The 23,422-nt window shown below is 42.2% G+C and overlaps 1 protein-coding gene across 1 annotated transcript in view; it reads right to left on the reverse strand.

Moving 5' to 3' along the window:
• The window catches only part of LOC106933716 (retinoic acid receptor beta), an 86,907-nt gene that overhangs the window by 58,639 nt on the left and 4,846 nt on the right, over positions 1-23,422 (reverse strand). The window contains exon 2 of the mRNA XM_088010059.1: positions 13,121-13,269. Coding sequence (XP_087866185.1) covers positions 13,121-13,269 — 149 coding nt within the window. The remainder of the gene's footprint in view (positions 1-13,120; positions 13,270-23,422) is intronic.

Below are 23,422 nucleotides of genomic sequence, written 5' to 3' on the forward strand. Positions count from 1 at the left end.
ACGCTCTGGCGGGCGGAAGAAGCTCGTCAGTGCTTAGAGGACAGCTTGTTGCAGCAGATGCTCGGAGCAGATTTGTAACCGCTGTATTTTCTTGTTGCAGTTTAAACTAAATAAATGTGCTACCAGAGGAGTGACCCGGCCCATCATTCTCTTCAGTGTAACATATTTTGGCGAGCCAGCCAGGAGGTGGCGCTAGTGAATCAACACCATCACCAACCACCTCCCTTCCCAAGAGACGAACCAGAAAGAAAAAAAAGATGGAAGCAGCACAGCTTCTGCGCGATCGAGTGAGTGCAACCTTGTGGCAGTTGGAAAGAGAGCATCTCGTGGACGTCTGCAGGCGACTGAAGTGTTCCGGCCTGGACAGCGGAGAGCCTCAAAGTAAAACCAAAAGGACACTCATCAGGTTGGCAGAGGACATGTTTGATGAGATAGAGAAAAGTGAAGAAGAGGATCAAGTGGAACAGTTTTATAAAGAAACAGCCACATATATCCAGAGACTAAGTAATGTGTCAGTCAGAAGATGAAACCTCATTTAAAAAGTCTGTGCTACAGATAGACCTTGAGGACACTATTCCATGCACCACTTCAGTCCAGGCAACCGATTATCCACTCAAAACCCGACCGGAGCCAAAACAAACTCTGCAGGAGGTAACATTGAGGAGGGAGTTTAAAATCTCTGGGCAGATTGGAGAGAGTGGGCAGAAGGATAAGCTGTCCTACCTCAGTTTAGTACGCCAGATCGAAAATGGGATTGAAAAAGGACACTCAGAGGTTGAAGTAGTTGAAGCAGTAATTAGGGCCATCAGTCCAGGAATGCCCCTAAGAGACATGTTGGAGATAAAACGTGGGTTAACCCTTAGCAAACTGCTCACCATACTAAAGGGACACTACAGAGTCGATAGCCCCACTGAACTTTACCATCAGCTTCTCAATATCTCCCAAGAACCCAAAGAAACTGCCCTAAATTTTGTATTTCGTGCTATCGAGCTCAAAGAAAAACTTCTATGGAAAGCAGCAAATGAGGAGACCGATGAACTGTACAGCAGGACCACAATTCAGCGTAAGTTTCTCCGCTCCATTGAAACTGGGCTACTCAGTGACTCCATTAAGTATCAGTTGCTGCCTCTCCTAAGTAATATGACCATAACAGATGAAGAACTGATTGAGAAAGTTAACGAAGTTTCAAAGCTAGAAAATGAAAGATTGGAGAAACGAAGAAGGTCCACTGCAGTCAAGATTCCCAAGGTACAAGAGCTCCAAACAGCGTGCCAGACAGCCCTGACACCTGTTCAAAGCCACCCGAAACCCAAAGAATCCCCCATTACAGTGGCTGTGAAAACAGTTAAAAATAAAGAGACTAAAACAGACCCACAGCAGATCATAGAAGAACTTCGCAAAGAAATGAAAGAGATGTTTGTGGCTGCTATGGAAACCAGTCCCCACACCATGGCACCAAAACAAAGACAAAAAGGCTGTAAGAAGTGCAGAGAAGAGGGAAAAGGAGACAATTGTATGCACTGTTTCAAATGTGGGCGGGAGGGCCACTACTCTCGTGGATGCCGAGCACCGAGACCGTTGATGGGAAACGAGGAAGGGCTACTGAGGTGGGACCAGCAGTAGTCCAGGATCCACGGTCCCATAAAGAGCAGCCAAGCCCACAACCATCCTCCAATGAAATGCCAGTTGCTGCCTTATCAGCTGTAACTGAAGTTCGTTATCTACCCCCTCAACACAAGTCAAGGTTAGTAAGCCTGGTGGGAAACCGCTGTACTGTTAACTGTTTTATGGACAACCATCCAGTCAAAGTATTGTGGGATTCAGGGGCACAGTCCAGCATTGTAAATGAAAACTGGCGGCAGAACCACCTTCCCCACACAGTTGTCAGACCTGTGTCAGAACTGTTAGATAATGAGACACTCACAGTCTTTGCTGCAAATGACACAACCATCCCCTACACTGGCTGGATAGAAGTCAGCTTTAGACTAGACAGTGATTGTTTCCCAACCAGTGAGTTGCAAGTGCCAATACTGGTAGCCAGTGACCCAGCCGTGGCCAGTGATCCCATCATCGGCTACAATGTTATTGAGGCGGTTGTCAACAGAAGAGAAGTAAAGACCAAAGGTGGAAGAAAACAACTTGCACACTATGTAAGTAAAGCATTTGAAATAACTGTACAAACTGCACATAATGTTGTCAGACTGGTGCAGAACAGCAAAAAAGACTCAGAGGCAGGTGTGGTAAGGACTGGAGTAAAGAGAGTGCCTTTGAGAGCAAACCAAGTTACCACAGTCTATGCACGGGCACATGTTAGTCCACATGCTCTGGGTCAAGACATGCTCTTTTTAGCTGACATGGTTGACTCACCACCAGAGGGCGTCATGTTCAGTGACGTACTGGTGCAAATTCCAGACAGAAAAGTGCCATATGTGCCCATCCCAGTGACTAACACCACAGACCACACCATTTATCTAATGAGTCGTAAAGTGATCGGACGTCTTGAACCAATAAAGACTGTATATGCAGCAGACATCCAGACAAAAGCAAATGAGTGGACACAAGAGGAAAAACAGAGTTCAAAGTTAAAGTCACACATCCCGAATAACACACAGTCAGACAACATTCAACAGAGACCGAAGTCATGGGATCCACCAGTGGATCTTCAGCACTTGACAGAAAGTCAACAAACAGCTGTGAAGATGATGTTGCGGGAAGAATGTGAGGCATTTGCATACGACCGTGATGATGTGGGCTGCATCCCTTCCCTGAAAATGCATATAACCCTTCATGACACAAGTCCTGTGAAGAAAACCTACATGTCAGTCCCAAAACCTCTTCACAATGAAGTGAAAGAGTATCTGCAGGATCTACTTAACAAAGGCTGGATCACACCATCAAGGTCTCCCTACTCATCACCTGTGGTGTGTGTCCGTAAGAAGGATGGTACTCTTCGGCTTTGTTGTGACTTCAGAGAGCTCAACCGCAAGTCAGTTCCGGACCGTCATCCAATACCAAGAATTCAGGACATGCTGGATGCACTGGGTGGGAGCTCCTGGTTTTCAGTGTTAGACCAAGGCAAGGCGTACCACCAGGGTTTTTTGGATGAGGAAAGCCGCCCCTTAACCGCCTTCATCACACCCTGGGGGCTCTACCAATGGGTGCGCATTCCCTTTGGCCTGAGCTCCGCACCCGCTGAGTTCCAGAGGAGCATGGAACATTGTATGGCAGGTCTCAGAGACACTATTTGCCTTCCGTACCTGGACGACAACCTTGTGCACAGCAGCAATTTTGAAGAACACCTAGAGCACATCCGCCTTGTCCTCCAGCGTTACAGGGAGCATGGTGTTAAGCTGACTCCAAAGAAATGTGACCTGTTCAGGAGAAGTGTCAAGTTTTTGGGCAAGCTAGTTACAGGCCAGGGTTACACAATGGATCCAACAGAGCTGGCCCCGGTGATGGCCTTAAAGGAAAAAACACCTGCAACCGTCGGAGAGGTACGTCAAATGCTTGGTTTTCTCTCTTATTATAGGCCTTTCATCGCCAACTTCTCCAGCATTGCCCATCCACTCTATAGCCTGCTTAGTCCTCCATCCTCTGAGAACTCTGTTTCAGTCCCAGGTGACAAGACTAGGAAGGGGGTGAAGAAAAGTAGAGGCCACTTACCTTCACGGTCACCCATTCAATGGACTAGCGCCCACCAAGAGACATTGAGCCAGCTCATAGATGCACTTACCAGACCTCCTGTCCTTGGGTACCCCGACTTTACAGAGCCCTTTGTGTTGCATTGTGATGCATCTCAAGTTGGGTTAGGTGCAGTCTTATACCAGCGACAGCAAGGCAAGATGAGAGTTATAGCGTATGGTTCCCGCACCTTGAGTCCAGCAGAGAAAAAGTACCACCTGCACTCTGGCAAATTAGAGTTTTTGGCAATGAAGTGGGCCATATGTGAACGTTTCCGAGATTATCTGTACCATGCACCATCATTTGTGGTGTACACAGATAATAACCCACTAACATATGTGCTCACTACGGCAAAGCTCAATGCCACGGGTCACAGATGGGTCGCGGAGCTGGCCAGCTATAACTTCACCATCCGCTACCGTCCAGGCAAAACTAACACAGATGCTGATGGCCTGTCGCGAATGCCGTTGGACATTGACAGTTACATGAAGAGCTGTACAGCTGAAGTGGGACAGGAAGCCATAAGCGCATCTATGGAGTCTGTGGTGGTGGAGCAGAGTTACCCGTGTCAAGGCATTGGTGTTGTCCATGTTAGTGCTCTGAAGTTGATCAAAGATTCTAACACCAATCAGCCTCTTACGCCAGACGAGATCCGCACAGCCCAGGAAGCAGATGAGGTCCTGTCAAGAGTGCTCTGGTACAAGTCACAGGGTAGGAGACCAAGTAGGATCGAGGTGAAGTCTGAGGTTCCTGCAGTAACTACATTACTCAGGCAGTGGTTGAAGCTTCACGTCGACCAACATGGTATCCTGCACCGTAAAACAGCCCACCGAGAGCAGCTATTGGTCCCTAAAGCCTATCGTCCCCTGGTTTTCAAAGAGCTCCATAAAGACATGGGCCACTTAGGAGTGGAAAGAACACTTGACCTGATCAGAGACAGGTTTTACTGGCCGCAGATGGCAAAAGACATTGAACACTTTGTTACGGAAGAATGCGAGTGTCTCAAGAAGAAGAAGCCGAGTAAGCAGACCTGTGCTCCTCTGACCTCGATCCAGTCAACGTACCCGTTCCAACTGGTATCCATAGACTTCCTCCACCTGGAAAAGTGCAAGCATGGTTACGAATATATACTAGTTGTCATGGATCACTTCACGAGGTTCGCCCAAGCTTACCCGACAAAGAACAAAGCAGCTAAAACTGTCGCTGACAAGCTCTTCAATGACTTTGCACTCAAGTTTGGCTTCCCGACCAGACTTCACCATGACATGGGTAAAGAATTTGACAACAAGCTCATGGCACGGTTGAAAGAACTCTCAGGTATCCAGGGTTCTCATACGACACCCTACCATCCACAGGGTAATGGACAGGTGGAGAGATTCAACCGTACCCTGTTGTCCATGTTACGGACCCTGGAGGACAAGGAGAAGGAGGATTGGAAAGAGTCATTGGCTAAAGTTGTCCATGCGTACAACTGTACGAAGAGCGAGGCAACAGGCTACGCCCCATATTACCTCATCTTCGGACGTTCCCCTCGCCTGCCTATCGATCTGCTCTTCAATCTGAGAAAAGATGAAACTCATGTGGACTATGATGACTATGTTAGCTGCTGGAAGAAGAGAATGCAGGAGGCTTACACAGTAGCTTCCGAGACGGCTACCAAGGAAGCTGCTCGAGGGAAAGCATACTATGATAGGAGAGTGAAAGGGAGAGATCTTCAGCCTGGTGACAGAGTTCTCCTCCGAAACCTCACTCCCAGAGGTGGACCTGCGAAGATCCAATCTTATTGGGAGAACCAGATCTACAAAGTGATGGAGAGAAAGGCAGATGATAGCCCGGTGTATCGAATCTGCCCTGAAACTGGTCAAGGGAGAGACAAGGTGGTTCACAGGAACCTCCTACTGCCCTGCGACTTCCTACCACTTGAAAAGCCATCAACACAGACTGTTGAGCCCCGAAAAGATGCCTCGGCTGTTACAAAGAAAAAACTAAGACGTCCACGTGTAGAGCAACATCTAGGAAATAGTGACACATTAGATGATGACTACAGCGGCACGTACCAGTGGTACTTCAGGGATGTTCCAGGGAGACGGAGGCAGACTCCACTCAACCCTTTGGCGGAGCCGTTCCAGCCTGAAACAAGTCTTCACGTTCAAGAAGAGGATGTGCCACTACAGAGCGAAGAGGATGTGCCACTACAGAGCGAAGAGGATGTGCCACTACAGAGCGAAGAGGATGTGCCACTACAGAGCGAAGAGGATGTGCCACTACAGAGCGAAGAGGATTGCCCTGACATTGACCTTGGGAGGTCAGAGAGCGGTGAGGCAGTGATTGACATTTCAGCTGCCAACAAAGGTGAGACTGACTCTGTGAGACAGCGACCCCATAGACAAAGTCAAAAACCGCTTGTACTGAGTTATGACACTTTAGGTCAGCCGACTTTGGTTCAGAGGGACTGCAAGGTGACTAAGACTCAGGTTATTGAGAGTAATGCCTTCTGGAGACCATGGGCTGTGGGACTGTGTCAAGTTTATAGTTGAATGTACTGTGCAACCAGAAATGTCAGGAGACATTTAATTTTGTGGGGGAGAGTGTGGCACTATGAAAGTGAGTCACGAGTCACGAAACTAGTAGCCCCCCCAATTTTGTTTTTGTGATGATCAGTCTCAGCCAGAAACTAGCATTAGAATTTATTAGATGTAACAATGTTTGTATTTCACCATCGGAGGGCGCTGTGTGCGGCAGCGGGTGACGCTCTGGCGGGCGGAAGAAGCTCGTCAGTGCTTAGAGGACAGCTTGTTGCAGCAGATGCTCGGAGCAGATTTGTAACCGCTGTATTTTCTTGTTGCAGGTAAGCTGAGTATTAGAATGCATAGCTCATAAAACCAGTAGCCTCCGATGGGTACGGAATGAAAGAACAGAGGTGCTTCAGTATAGCTGCATTACCGAACTAGATGTAGAGCCGCAGTTAGCACCAGGCTAAAGGAGATAGGCTAAGGAGCGAGGCTAAGGAGCGAGGCTAACGGCTCGCGCTTGGCTCGCTTATGTAGGCTCAGTGGGTCGGCTTAATGTGTTCTAAAATGTGTTCGAAACTTATATATTATTTGAGTTCAGTGAGTTAATGAAAGTATGTTTGTGTAGTTGTACGGTGATGTCAGTAGGGAGTATGTGTATTTGTTGTAGCGCCGTGTGCGGCAGCGGGTGACGCTCTGGCGGGCGGAAGAAGCTCGTCAGTGCTTAGAGGACAGCTTGTTGCAGCAGATGCTCGGAGCAGATTTGTAACCGCTGTATTTTCTTGTTGCAGTTTAAACTAAATAAATGTGCTACCAGAGGAGTGACCCGGCCCATCATTCTCTTCAGTGTAACATCATGCTCAGTCTAAACCAAAACAGTGAAACAATAGAAATGAGTTTCTATAGCAGCATGAAAAAAATATGTGTGCAACAACTTAATACAGTCGCTGAAGTGATCCGAATTGTTAAACTTCCCCCAACATTCCATCCCTGTGTGTGGCTTTGGGGAGAAAAGAGGAGCAGACAGCGCTGAGAGTTCAGAAACACAACAGTGTGTCAGCCAGTGTGAGCGTTCAGAATGCTGCGCTCATTCACAGGGGTTGTGGTCCCTCGCTTGTCAAACCAGTTCCATCAAGCTAATCCCACTGAGTCGACACCTCGGGACCCAGCAAGAAGAGGAGAGAGAGGGGAGGAGTATTCACGGCTCACAGTTTTGTCTTCAAGCTTTCAGAGCTGTCAGCGCAAGCGACACGCGTGCCGAATCACGCCCTCCTCTCTGGACATCTTATGCAAACTAGTCCCATGATGTCACTGCCCGTCCTGCTCCACTGAAGAAGACAGATTTACTGGAGACCTGTACCTGCTCTGGTTTCTGTTATTCCTTAGTTTAGCAGAGAAATGCAGGAAAAGTAACGTGAAGCTCTGCACCTACACTGCAAACATGTCCTGCTTGCTAAACTGAAGGTGAAAGGAATGCTTAGGTTTGCTTTTCTTTCTGCCAGGAGAATTATTGTGATGAAATCCATGCTAAGCAGCCACTGCCGGTGTGTTTTAAAATAATTTTTGGAGATTCAGCTGCAGCTTGCATTGCTCTTTATAGAAAGGCTCCAGAGATGAGCTGGGTTTTTCTGTCTGAGCCCCTTATCTGTGCCAATCTTTTACTGAGAAAACAGCAGAAGCTTACTCACTTTTACTGTTCAATGCGGGTAAAGAGACTTAACCCTGCTGGGCGTCCTAGACAGACAGAGATTGAAAGAGGAGCAGCAAAAGCAAATGAGGTGGATTATCAGAGCTAGCCAACAACTGATGGTGACAATAAATCCTTCTGATTCTGATTCATCCAGGTCATGCTGCTGTAGAATATCGTCCCTAAGTACAACCAGGATGGGCTCATCATAACAGTCTTTGGTGTTAGTGGGGGAAAATGAGTAAAGTTAGAAATGTTCAACTTCTGTGAAGAAGCAAGTCAGAGGAAGCACATAGAAAAAGAAGAAGAAGGAAGTGTTTTCTACAACATGTCAAGATGTGTGCGTGTGTGTGTGACTCAGTTAGGTGGCCAGAGAGAGAGAGAGCTCCTGATAACAGGAAGGCTGAATGGACTGATCCACTCTGTCAAAAGAAGTTTGTGGTTTTCCAAAGGAAGTTCTGTCTCTTGTCAGAACTAAGTGTAAGGGTTGGAAACAATTTGAAGTCTGTCTTGACTTTGTAAGATTTGCTTGACTTTGGGTCAACACAGATGAGACTGTCATCTTTTGCATATGCATGTGCTTCTGGAGGTCCATATGCCACGGCTCTGATTTAACAATTCAAATGAGCTCTGTCCAACAAAGCACATCAGCTGAGGCTGGGCAACACACTAAATGACACTTGCTAGGATCTTAAAGACAGGCATGAGTCTGCTGAGATAGTTTGGCGCAATGGATTTAGAGAGAAAAACACCTGCATGATCCAGGTGATAAATCTCATGCAGTTCAGTGGCTCTGGGCATGTCTGCTCAACCACCCATGATTTCCTTTAGTTGCTCTCAACAGTTGGAGTGACTTACAAGAAACATCAGAGGCTCACTCACAAATCCATCAGAAGGCCTGGTACTCTATTGGTAGCTCAAATTTCCAGGATATCGGAGCTCAGAGTACAAAGTTGTCTGTTTGTGGGAAATTTCTGTGAAACTTAGAGAATCAAGAAATCCCTTAACCAGAATGAACCAGTGGTGTCCCTGTATACATACAAGTTTCCTATGCAGGATGCAGAAACATGCATGTACACATACATGCAACAAGTGTATGGTTGCATGTATTTTTGACATGTTATGACAGAGAAATATTTCAATTGGTTATTTTTGTCTTTATGATGTAAAACACTTTGAACTGCCTTTGTTGCTGAAATGTGCTATAAAAATAAAATGTGATTTGATTTTTATTTGATGTGGATGGTTGATTGATGTTTTGCTGCTTATGGTATAATAAACTAACTTTTGATTAATGTAAGATTTTTTTTCAAACTACTCCTTTTCATTCATTACAAAATGTTTATAGCTGTCAACTATATGTAAGATACCACATTTGTGAGTACATCAAATATTTATATCTATATATTATGTAAATTAATACCATATGTACTTAAAGATGGAAGTTGTAATTTACAAGATTTAATAAATGTGTCCTATATTTTTGCAACTGTTTAATCTTCTATATCCTGTCATTAGTGAATCTGATCAATCTCAACATCACAGAAGTAACAGTTATAATGATGAATAGTTCTTGGCTTCATGATCTTAACAATACATTTATAACACAAACACATACTGTATTGTTCATCACAGAAAGTTTACTTTGGTACTTGTATTTCTGGTAATTCAGCAGATCATCATGAGGTAACAACAACAACATGTTTGTAACAGAAATGTAGTAGAAAATCCTGAAGGGGAAATGTGTGGTCATCACTTCTCCCCTTGAGAATACAAGGGGAGAAAATCCCTGTTAGTGTATATTTACAATGTTTTCTTAACACTTATTCAATGTTATGATCACAAACACTACAGTTTTGCAATTTTATTAAAGCTTGTGATCATTTTCATGGCTTGAAAAAGCAATAAAACTGAATGGGTGAGTGACTGAATGAATATCAATAGAGATTAAAATATAAATGTATATAAATAAGTGAAGAATTTAAGATAAAACATAAATATGTGCATCCTTGGAGCAGAAGACTTCCCTCTTTCAAGTGATTCAAAACATTTTAGGAAGAACTGAAGTGGCTCTGACCTTCCAGAATGAATGTACTGAACATGATGTAATGTTTGAACATTGATCAGTGGAGGAGTTTATTACACAGCTTGGCAGATATCACTATATGTGTCTGAGCTTTCTTCAACAAGTCCTCCACATGCACAGTGATGAAGCCCCCACTCTGCCTTTAGTCTATTTCTGGCTTTAATTGGCACATTCACCGGGGAGTAAAAGGCTCCTCTTGTTGTGAAAAAGCCTACAGCTGTACAGAACGCTCGGCTGCGTCTGCTCAACAGAAAGGCCTCGGCCCCGGCACAACACACAACAATGGCTTCACCAGGGAGACACAGAGATGAAAACATTATCCTTTTGCAACAGAATGTCACATAAATCAAATCCAATATATTTTATTGTATGTTTGTTTACATCAATATGTTTGTTTCATCAGAAACTTTCCATTAAATGAACTATTTGCCATAAAATGGGCTCGACCACAGCCATGTGATGATTATGTATCTGTACAGAATGTGTCCAGTGTGCTGTTTGTCACTGACCCTGAACACTTGAGCGAGGTCAGAGGTCATGGCAGACCTTTGTGACTGTTGCTGGCTTCTAACGGAACACCAGGAACTTGGTTTGACCCAGAGAACGATGAGTGAGCAGATCACCACCTCCCCCTGGGCCAAAACCTGCGGAGGATTCCTGACATTCCTCTGCTTCACTTACACACATCTGAGTCCAACTGCACAGGAGAACAGCAGCAGCCAACCATACTGGAACTAAGTACCTGGAATACACCACTCACTTCCTGTACACACGAATCTGACATGTTGCCTTGTCATTTTCAATTTAATTCAGTTCAACTCAGTTTATTTATTTAACTCCAATTCACAGTAAACTTCCTTTTCAATCCAATCATACAGACAGATTCAAAGTCAACACTGAAAAAACACAAAACCTAACCAAGATTTATTTTTCTAGATTCTACAAAACTAACTTACAAGTAATGTTTCAGCAAAACAGAATAGCTTGTCCATGATTATTTAATACGTATTTGTTACTAGTTCCACCAGCAGTTTTTTTCACTTTTAACAAAACATTTTCCATGTCATAAGTGAAAAAAAAAAACTGCCAGTGGAACTAGTAAATTTTTTTTGAAAGGATTTGTCCTGTGACTCTGGAATTACATAAAAATACAAACCCATTTCTTAAATGTTTATATGTAAAACCATTGTCAATAATTTATCATCCTTCTGTGTACGGCCATGTGTTGGTCAGCTACAAAAATCCCAATTTCCAATCCAATTTCTTTTTGTAATGTGGAAAAATAGGACAAGGTCAAGTTGTATGAATATTTTTTAAGGGGATGTTTAAATAAACAGTTTCCTAGCAACAGCTACTGAAAGTAGGAGTAGATTGGTAAATGCTGTGAAGGAACCGCAGTGAGGGTTGAACTAAAGTATCAAAAATAATCTGATTTTCTGGGTCAAATTTAAAAGTTTTTTTTTTTTTTTGCTGATGCAAAAAATTACAATAAAATTCAGCACAATTAAAGCTGAGCTTTAAGATGGAAAGCCTTTTCTCAAAATAAGAACCACATAAACAGATTTGTTAATAAAAACCCACTCTCAGGTGTGCTGTGGTGGCGCAGGGGTTAAGCACAGTCCACATATGGAGGCCTCAGTCCTCAACGTGGCTGTCACAGGTTCGATTCCTGGCCTGGCGACCTTTGCCACATGTCTTCCCCCTTCTCTCATGACCCACTTTCCTGTCAACTATCAAATAAAGGCCACTAGAGCCAATAAAAACCTGCTCTCATGCCTGCACGTTTCAGAAAGCTTTATTCATTCTAAGTATAATTCACACGTAATTCAAATGTCTTATCTGTGTTTAGTAAAAAGTTTAATTGTTAGGACCAAAAAGTAATGATTATATGCTTTTTTAAAGGTTAAATCTCATGTTATTTGAGAGATGTGGTAGATCGCAGGCCGAGTCAGATGTAAACTGAGAATGCTGGTTTGTCGTCATCAAACACAACAACGCTCATCCGTTATGCCATTTACAACCCTTCTTGGTAACACTTTATTTGAAGGGGTTGAATAAGACTGTCATGACACTGTCATAAACATGACATAACACCTGTCATGAACATGAATAAGCCTTCATGAATATTTATGACTGTTGTCATAAAGTGTCATTCGGTAAATTATGACACTTTTAATACAAAGTTGACATTATTCAAAATGTCTTTATGACAACTTGACATTAACCAAGAAATCATTACTGATATAAACTTATTATAAAAGAATTAATGATTGCACTTTAAAAATTAGGTATCTTTATGTTATTAAAGGTAAAGTTTAAACAGTAATGATTTGTTGGTTAATGTCAAGTTGTCATAACAAAGACATTTTGAATAATGTCAACTTTGTATTAAAAGTGTCATAATTTACCGAATGACGCTTTATGACAACAGTCATAAATATTCATGAAGGCTTATTCATGTTCATGACAGGTGTTATGTCATGTTCATGACAGGTGTTATGTCATGTTTATGACAGGTGTTATGTCAGTCTTATTCACCCCCCTTCAAATAAAGTGTTACCCTCTTCTTTAGAGTGTTGCACAGAGAAGTATGATGAGCTCAGCAGATGTTCAGTTCCAACAGGTGATTTCTGCTGGCTAGTCTGAAGGAAGGCAGGGGGAGGGCTGCTCTGTGAGGTGGAAGCTCAGCTGGAGAATGCAGGTCTGAAGAGGAGCTTTGTGGAAATAGGCGGGACTTTGTGAGAGGAAGTGCTTATTCAATCCTGAATGGTTGCCAAGGAAAACTCAAGGTTTCCTCAAGGTGTGTTTTTGATGAGGGGATCAGGACTTCATATGGAATGTGGACTTCATTGGTCCTCACAACAGAGTATTTGTTGGAAAAAGCCTTACAAAATAAGAAATGCTAAAAACTGCACACAAACACACACACACACACACACACACACACACACACACACACACACACACACTTCTGAGAGTAGTTTACAACCCTCACTGGACAGTATGAGCAGGTTTCACAAAACTATTTGGGGTTAAAATGAAGCGACAACTCTACAGCTATTCCTAGATGTTATGTTAGTGTTGTAATAAAAAGACAACACAGGTTTTGAACACACACAGCTTGTTGATGTGTGTGATGCAGCAGGCCAGTCCTACCTTGCAGCCCTCACATGCACTGACTCCATAGTGATATCCAGAGGATTTGTCCTGGCAGACGAAGCAGGGCTTGTAGACTCTGGGCGGAGGCGGCGGCGATGGCGGGCTGGGGACCAACTCCTCAGAACTGGTGCTCTGCGTTTCGATGGCTGCAGGGAGAGTAAAGGAGAGGAGGATGAAAAGGCCTCTGTTCAAATGACTAAACAACTCACTTAGGGTTCTACAAACCAAAAATGGACCTTTTCATTTTCAACCTGAAGGCAAAACAAAACTTTGTTGACAAAATTGTTTTCTCTTCATACAACAAAAATGGAATGAAAAATAAATTCTCTGTGCGATATTTTAGAAAATGTGTCATGCAGCACTTGTTAGAACAACTTTGCAGTTCATCTGTGGATTGACTACATTGTTCCAGTGTGCTCTTATCCCGGTAAATTGTACTTTTTATGTGAAGACATAAAAAAGGCCGTTACGCTTTCTCCTGTCTCAGTAGTTCCACTCCACTGAAGTGTAGAGCTATGTGACTCGGAATAGTCTAAGCACCAAAACCAACTTGTAGCTTTCAAGTTATTTTATTTCAGAAACAATACCAGTGGGCATATCAGGACCACATGATTTCATGTATGGACTTCTGAATATGTCCTACATGCCACCACATGTAAATAAATAACTTTCATTTATTGTTAATTTGATCATCTTTAAAGGATAGCAGTGAAAATGTTCTGAAATTGGTTACAATATTTCTTCAACCTTGCACTGACTCAAAGTATCACTTAGACAGTATTTGTTAGCTCTGTCTCCCAGCGCTAACAACAACCAATCACAGCTAAGAGGAGGGACTTAGCACTGTCAATCAAGCATGTGCACCCCAGCCCCTCTCTCTCTTACTCTCTGCTATGCTGCAGCATCTTCCTAACAAATACTTAGGCTAGTCAGAATAGCAACTGATGATGGAGGATAAACAGTTTTCCTGGGACAGTAAGCTGTTTCTCTGCCTTAAGCAGCAGGTGCACAATCATGACTGATGACACTACAACCTTCCTCCTGGCTCTGATTGGTTGTTTTTGACCGGCAGCGGTGCATTTCTTCAGACAGGACTGGGAGCACAGGGAGGAGGTGGAGGAACTCAATCTGTTCATAGATCACCATTCTAAATACTGTCATAATGTCAGTTTAACAAAAATATGGAACAAAATCTATATTTTTAGCAAAGTTACATACAGCAGCTTTAATCAGGTAGAAAGTGGCTCTAGCAGGAGCTCTGGTTGAATGCTGGAACTACTTTAGCAGGAACACCCTATGACTGACCACTAATTCTATTGTTGTTTTAATCAAAATCTCTTTGTGAAAGCTTTCTTTACATTTTTATATGAATAGTTTTCAGCGTATAGTTCCTGAGTGTAAACAGACATGACATAAAGACTCAACCACATTTATATGTATAGCACATTTCATTGACAAAGAAGTTCAAAATGCTTTGTATCATATAAACACAAAATACAGTCATCCAACACAGCCAACAACTGACTACCTCAGGTCATGACTGAATCTAAACAAGAAGAGGACTCTGTGCTGCATGTACAGTCTGACACCAAGCCCAGTGAAGACAGCAGATTGAAGTAAATTCATAATTGGCACTAAATATTTGCAGAGATCTCTCCATTCAAACACAACCTTCCAAGCACCTCTGAATAGGTTACATTCTTCCATACTTCAGAGTGAACCCAGTTACTGATGATAAGGAAGAAACTTTTAGAATTAGTGTGTCCTTTTCCCAACGTGGACTCCTCTTTTAATTTAATCTGATCTCAATCAGCATTCACTCTGTGTGTGTCAAATGTACAACTTTGGAACAAGTGAAGCTCTAAAAAGTCAGCAGCACATCAGTATAGCTAGGAGTCTAAATGCTGTCTCATGGTAAAATATTGAAAAGTAAGTTAACTACTGTGGCTAAGTCTTTCTCAACACCTGCTTTGAGAGAAGTTGGAGCTGCAGGGTCAGATTAATGACATTTTTCTGAAGCAGTTGCAGAAAAAGCTCAGTGTTTTTAGAAGACTTTCAGAAAACTGATAAAGTGGAGATAAGAGTTTCACAAATTTGCTGGTCTGACTTCAAAGTGATACAAACCTGAGAATAAATATTGTCAGAATTACATAATGGGCATAATACTCCTTCATTGTTTCAAAAACTGTTCTGTGACATTCAGATGAAAACAGACTGATGTTAGTTTACTGTCACATATGGGCCATGTATTCACCCTCTGCATGCCAGTATTAACTGACTATCATCAATGTTATTTTTAGTAATAAGCCATTTGATGCTTGGTAATAACCAAAAACAGCTAAAGCCTACTCAAGTGAACACTGCCTAACAATGTTCAGCTAGCTAAAACACGAGGAATGGTCCAAAACACAAAGTTTTTTGTACCATCTCTTCTGTTCTCTTCTGTCAGAGAACAGAAGAGAACGGATGAACTTGTCCCCAATGGTAGAAAGACAATATTCAACTAGCAGCTCAAATAACCACCAGGCTATGCAGCGTAACATCTCTGACTTCTCAGCATGCAGGGCCTTTAAGCTGAATATCATACCAGGTGCAAATTATGGCAGTTAAGAACAGGAGATTGAGGCAGGAATTCATATAAACTCCCAGAACTAAACAATCAGGATGCATTCACACCACTGCTGTTTGCTCCGCTATAATCAAACTCCAGTTCATTTGCCTAGAAACTCTGGTTTGCTTGAGGAGGTGTGAATGCGTAATCAAAGTCTAATATGGACTAAAGAGCAAACTCTAGTATTCCTACAGACCCAGGTTTCGGTTCAGTAGAAGTGAAATGTGTGTGTGTGGGTGTGTGTGTGTGTGTGTGTGGGGGTGTGTGTGTGTGTGTGCGTGTGTGTGTGTATGTGTGTGTGCGTGCATGTGTGTGTGGTCATTGGGTACCTGTATGGTTCAAATGCATAAGTGAACACCAAGTGGACTGGAGATTTCAGAGGTTTTCATGTCATTTCCTTCAGTTGTGACCACAGGTGAGAGGGGAGCAGGTTTTTTTCAAAGTTTGTTTGACACAGTGCAGTATGAAAACGAACCACAGCAGCTGAAAATGTAACAAAAGCTGCAATTTTGGTTACTAATTGAACCCAGTCTGAAGGACTGCCAGGCAGAAAACACTCTTAAGATTGTTAAAAGATAGACCTACTCTATCTTTTAACAAGATAGAGTCTCTATTTCAATTGTAAGATCCACATGGCATACACAACTAGAAATCATGAGTCCATCCTGCATCAACAGTCCAGGCTGCTTTTGGTTCTGATGTGGAGAAACTTTAGAGAAGAGCTTTACCAAATATGAGCCAAGCCTCCCCACTTTGTCATGACCTTCTGACTGGCTGACAGAAAAACAGCCATTCACACCGTCCACCCAGTCACCCACACCGTAGAGCTACATAAAACTTAGCAGTGTTTCCCAACCCTGGTACTCAAGGCACACTGCCCTGCATGTTTTAGATGTTTCCCTGCTTTAGAACATATGATTTCAATTGATGGCTGATTAACAGGCTTTTACTGAACCAACTCTCCACCTGCCTCCCTCCTACCATGCTGAAGTCCTGCCTTCACTAAAATCTGCAAGTATACTTTGCATCAGCTCTTTCTGTGTCAGAAGATCGGGAAAGCTCGATGAACTGATGTACATCCCTCTAGGAATGTACATGTTCTTGTACTTGGAACCCAAGCCAAAGCTAAGTATACATACCACCATATGAAAAGACAAATTTCTAATTGTCAAGCCATTTTGCAAGTATGTTTTAAAAAGGAAATTGAGTTAAGTGCAGGTTAATGCACACACAAATGGTCTCAAAAGGCACAACTTAAATGTTTTGCAGTCACACATTTCCTCTTGTTAAACTATCGTCTGATCAAGGTTTAAGACAAGCAGAAGATAGAAAAGTGTAAGCTCTTCACAAACTCAGATCCAAAGTTTGTCTCCTTTCAGACATGTAAATGTAACAGGGTGTGAACATATGGTGGTGATGATGGATAGCCAACAGCACACATCAGCAATATGCATTAGCCTTCACCAGGTGGTGCAGGCACTTTAACATACATCTAGAGGAAAAATACTTTTGGCTGCTGATATTCCTCTGGTGCATTTGTAACGGCTGGGTGGTTCCACGCTGACGAGAGGCAGGGCAACAATAAAGACGGGCTGCCTATTTGAAGCTGATGGCTGCCTCTAAAAGGCAGCATGGCCACCTGCAGACAGATGGGTCACACAAGTGTGTTGCAGCACCTTGTGTGCATGTTTGGACATGCGTGTGCATGCCTGTGTGTGTGCATGCCTGTGTGTGTGTGTGTCTGTGTGCGCACGTGTGTGTGTGTGTGTGTGTGTGTGTGTGTGTGCGTGTGCGTGTGTGTGTGGGTGTGTGTGTATGGTCATTGGGTACCTGTATGGGCTATATCAGTATCAGGTGAAGGGAGCCTTTTTCCATTTTCTGGGTGATTAAACTTTGAGTTGACTTCGCTGCATGTTAACACACACAGAAAGCTGTATCAGACAAAGAAAGACTGGTGACAGACAAGCATGAGCAACTAGTCTGGCGGGTTTTTTTTTTTGTTTGTTTGTTTTTTGGAGCAGGCAGAGAAAAATGTGTGGCTGCAGCGGTTCTTGAACTCGTAGCCTCTGGATGAACCTTCCAGTGGGGTCGGACAGGAAAGCACACACTCCCTGCCAGAGGCCGGGCTGAATGTGGGGAAAGCCTAGAGAAAGCAGCCATCCTGATTGGTCAATCCTCTGGAACACCAGCTGCTTGGTGATCCACTGCAGACACAGGCTTTTGTTGTGCATATTTGATAGTCAAAAGGATGTGGACCATCTTTTATTTCAGATGTTTGACATATCGGGTGTAATAAAATGCTCCAGCCATTGCCAGGCTCCAAAATGATGTAAAGCTAACCTCAATGGTGCAAAAAGACACACCAGATTCCTCTTAGAGGATATTTCACTAAACATATTTCACCTCTATAGGCGTTTGGGCAGCTGGTCGGGTGGATACCGATGTTTTAACACAAACACTGGAGAAGCAACTGATGATGCTCATCAAGCTGGGAAGGCTAATAAAGCTATTCATGAATATTGAGGTCCGTCACTCCAGTGAGAAAGACTTTGGACAATTAAAAAAACATTTAAGAGAGCTGCCAGTCTTTCCAGGAGCAGCAGCTGTCAGAAATCCTGTGAGAGCGACGGTTCAATGTGCCCAACAGCTTAACATCTTCAAGAGTGAATGATGTGATTTGTTGACAGGGTCAATAAATTGATGTTCTGTGATAATTAATAAATAATCAGAGAGGTTCTGGCCCCCTGACTGTAACAGGACAGCCCATTTTCAGCTGACGACAGTGTGATAACACATCCACAGCATGTCACTGCAGACTGTGAGCTGTCACAGGAAGTACACTAAATTGGTACAATAAAACAAAAATAAAAAACAGCTTAAAACTAATGACAAATTTTCATACTTTAAAAATTGGATTGGGTTTGGTGAAGGAATAGGACAAGTTTAGTTAAACTCCCGTGGATCTTTTTATAATAATTTTGCGGTCCCATATCCTCTTGAAAAACAGCAGTGAGAGAAGAGATGTACCATGATTATCTACCACTGTAGGAATGATCTGCAGAGCAGCAGCATCTATGCCTGCCGTGGGCCGAGATACCATGACTTTAAAAAAGCCACAGCTACAAATTCCTGAGTGGAAACTGTTGGGACCAGCCATGAAGGACTGAAATAAATACAGAGAAAAAAAAGAGACTGGAATATTAATCCCAGAATGCACTGCATTAACCCACTTTCAGTTTCCTGTGTGCACAGAAGCATTCAGCTTCTATGCACCACAAATTTGGAACAAACTTCCAGAAAACTGTAAAAAAAGCTGAAACACTGAGTGCTTTTAAATCTTGAGTTGTTTACGGAACTTAAACAACAATTGGGATTTTAATCCCAACCCGGCTTCAAGGGTAGGGAGAAAAGGGGTGCGGGTTGGAGTCGCCCCTGTTGTTTTAAAAGGGGTGTGGGTTGTTTTTGTTTTGTTTTGTTTTTTTCTACCGATTTGAAGGGCAGAACTTCGACTCGGTGGGAAATGTAATGTTTTTGATTGTTTATTCAACGTTCAACTGTGTTTTTTTGTGTTTAATGATGTAAAGCACTTTGAAATGCCTTGCTGCTAAAATGTGCTATACAAATAAAATTGGATTTGATTTGATTCCTGGAGGAAGAGTTGGAGTGTCACATGACACTGTTAAGAAAACAGGCCTCCTTGACCACTTCCTGCCTCGCATTACATTTTCAGAGAAAAACTGGATCCACAGTAGATATTCTGTCTACTCCAGTTGGTGGATAAACTTTGACTTTAGCTTATTTGAAGTGCTGCAGAAAGAATTTTTAAATGTTAGAGACTCTGGATCTGATCCTGTCACTGAACCGATGCTGCTGCCATTGTTCTGAGAGAAGCACTGCAGCGCTGCACACCTCCAACACTTCCCCAGCCGAACGCTGCAAGAGCCCCTCTGACTGCGCTCAGCCCGGGCCGGAGAGCGGCCCTGGAGCTAAGAGAAGACGGACCTCTGCCCACTAGCAGAGCAGCAGCCACAGCTAGTTTCCTCTGTGATTTATTCAACCGGCAGACACTGCGAAGGCTGCCATTTTTTCTATCAACTGCAATAACCCTTTTCTTCTTTTTCCTTTTTTTTCCCACAACAAAAAGCTTCTTTCGTACCTCAGAGAAACTGCTTTGTTTTAAAAAGTGAGACTTTGTGTCTGGGCATAGATAGCTTACATCAAAACAATTTCAGTATTGTTCTGTATTGTGCATCTCATTTTATTTTTCATTGTAGATTCTTGAAACTATTTTAAGCCGGAGAAGAGAAGGTCATCAGTGAGTAAAGCTATTCAAACTTTATCCTAGTAGGTGATTTGAACACTGACATTCTGGTAGCTTTTCTGTTTTTCCTGTGCTCTCTTTTCATTAAACTACATAAAATAGTTTCAACAGTAACATGCATAAAAGTTGTCGGTTATTCTACACTGTCCTCTTTTTGTCCTCTGTGTGCTTCTACTGTATCTCGTTCTCCAAGTCAGAAAACCATTGACATGTAAAGCTGTGCCCACATGCTCCACATGACCAACAGATGGTAAAGAACCTGAAGCAAAGTCTGTCACTGCACACAGGCAATTTAACACAACGACGACGCCACTTCGCAAATTAGGACAAAGCTGCTCTTCTACTGCAGATAATGGTGGGACAAGTGTGCTTTAAATCCAACACTGGCTTTAATTTAAATGCAAAAGAAATTCAAAGGAATTATAAATAACATGATTGAGTTAAACCTGACAAATTAACAGATTGCCAGAAGCAGGACAAAAAGGAGAGAGTGTGTGTGGACGGGGGGTTGATGAAAAGAGGAAGGGAGGCCTTCCCTGAAGCTCCTCAGGGTATCAGTTTATTTGGTTTGTGTTGAGCAGAGAGCTTTGGTAATCTGAGTGTGAACTGGTGGGCATAGCCAGAGAGGATTAGAGGAATATTACTCCCAGTCAGTGCACCTCGTTCTCTCCGTAGCTGACACTTGGTTCAGTTTACAAGTGTGTTCTCTGCAGGAGCGCCGCTCACATCCAGCAGTCACAGTCAAAGGAAACGGTCAAAGTTCATCCGAAGCACACCAAATTACAAACAGCTTTCCTCCACAAACACATTTCACAGAGAGGGAGGATTTAACATTCAGGCTCTCACAACATGGAAATAATGAAGAGCTAAGAGTCATTTGACTTCATCTAATGAGGGGAGCAAAAATTGGGGCAAAGAGAAAATCTGGTTTAATTCAGATCACTTTACTGAAGTAGCATTAATTCACAGAAAAAATGGGTTCAATTTACTTCCAATTATAGAGAAATATACAACAAATCAAATTCATACCACTATGATTAGAATCAGTGACACTAATCTGACTGTAAATACAACAGATGACAGAATAATTTAGTTAATAATGCAAACATTTGATAAATGTAAGGAAGCTGAGACACTTGCATTGAGCCATTGACAGCAATCCTTCCTCCAGAGTGAGCATGTGGTGGCAGTGGTCAGGAACTACTTCTTCTTAACAGGAAGCAGGAACCAGTATGAGTGTGCGTGACACACTCACTGGTCATTTTGATTGGCTCAGTAATATCTTGTCATAATCTGTTTTTACCCATCAATTTTTTAAATGATAAATAATGCCACTTTCAAGTGCTTTAATTGATATTCAACACGCTGAACAGAGAATCCACATGGTGCCATTAGACATCCGCAGTGACAAAATCCACTGACTCCTCAGTAACTGCAAATAAACAATAAAATTAAATGATTGCACTTGAATTATGAATGATTCACCGGCTGTCTCACAACTTCCTCCTGGTCTGTATGGACCTGAATTCTACAGCGTGTGTGTAACCAAATGTTTCATGGTTTCCATGTTGTTTTGGAATCTGGAATTACAAGTGCCATTTCAGCTAAAGTTTTAAAATCAGAGAACATTTCTCCATTTCAAGGCATTATTACGCTCTGAATGTGGGACTGGCTAATCCCTGACAGTCTTTGCTTCAGCAGGAGGAAATCCTGCAGCACTGGTCATACTGACCAGACATGCTTCAAACCTCCCTGCCCATCACTCTTCAACACGCCTGGATAGCGAGATGCATTGACTTTAGCTCAGAGAATTTACTCAGATGGTTTTTTTTCTTTTTCTTTTTTTTGATTCATTGATTGATTTAGTGACCTCTGTGATGCACTCTATGTGTAAAGTTGAAAAATGTGTGCACATCTGCACCAAGTGGTCAGCTGTGTGAATTGTAATCTGTCAAAAATGGCGGATGGCTTTCAGATTTTTTCATCACCAATTTTCAAAAACAATTGTCAAAAATAGAAAATATTCGGTTGATACAACTCCTTATGAAAGTCTGTTTGCCATGACCAACTGGGGATTTAAGAAGACGGAAGGCAAACGTAAAAAACACAAGACACTAGCTCAGGGTCACTTCTATGGGAAAGAAAGTCTGAGTGCACAGAGTTAATGATACATTCATTGACTTTGTCCAGGAAATAAATAAAGAAATAAAAAATATACATATATTTCACATCAGTTTCACTCAATTCCAGTCAAGATATACCTGAAGGAGAAAACCTGACAAGTTGTTCAGGTTAAAAAATTTACCTGCATTCAGTTATCAGATTCAAGGTCTGAGCCACAGATTAACACCACAGCAAGTCAGCAGCAACTGCAACATCAGGGTTAAGCCAGCTCTCTGCAGCCAGCCATGAGGTGAAAGCACCTCAGGTGTTTTCATAGAGGTGACCAGGAAGTTCAAATGGTGAAACAAGCAGAAGATGAAGAGGTGGGCAGTTGAGGAGAGGTACAAAGAATCTGACTGCTGAAATGAAGTTGATTCTTTAAAGTCCACTGGTTTTTTTGGCCTTAAAGGAATGTCAGCTGAAAGAACAACTTCTCTCTCTAAGCTAGGTGCTTTGGGTACAGCAGAAAAGTATCTGGGAGAAAATCTAATTTCATATTTTGGTTCTCAGTGGTGTCAGTGAGAGATGATTTTTTTTTTACTTTTCTTAATTATGATAGCATTCGACTTGACAATGTGTGCCTTAAATGCATACACTGATAATTCTGGTTACTGGTTTTGCCTACTTTCCTTCTCCACTCTATTGATTGCTGGGACTCCTCAGTGTTCTGTCAAATGACTATTCATGCATATGTTTAAATTTCAGAAAAGTAAAGTAGAAATTGTACTTTATGTTTTTGTTATATATTGCAATTCACTTTAATTTTTAGGTCTGTTCAGTTTGGCAAGGGTTTTTTTTCCTATTGTTTTGAACTTAAAAGCAATTAAATGCATTTCCTTTCTTTAAAAGATTATTAGAGCTCTGCTTTACAATATTTATTCCTTGTCTATGGTTTGATTCAGTCATCCATTAAATCCATTTAAATGAAAACATAATATTCATGAAATCAAAACATGATTAATCAAGATTAAAATTGCATAGAAGATTAAGAATGTTTTTAGAGATTAAAAATTTTTAATTGAGTTCATTGCTGGGTCTGTAATTAATTAATCCCATTTTAATCAAAAACTATACATCAACAGTTCAAAAAACATTTATGCTGCTCATAGAAGAAATATAGCTCAACAACAAAGATATTTATTGTTTGGGGCTGTTCTTCGGGATCTTCAACCATCAGATTGGATCAATATGTTATTCTATCCAT

Source organism: Poecilia mexicana, unplaced genomic scaffold, assembly GCF_051168715.1.
Source record: "Poecilia mexicana isolate PSO_F unplaced genomic scaffold, ASM5116871v1 scaffold_11, whole genome shotgun sequence".
Taxonomy (NCBI): domain Eukaryota; kingdom Metazoa; phylum Chordata; class Actinopteri; order Cyprinodontiformes; family Poeciliidae; genus Poecilia; species Poecilia mexicana.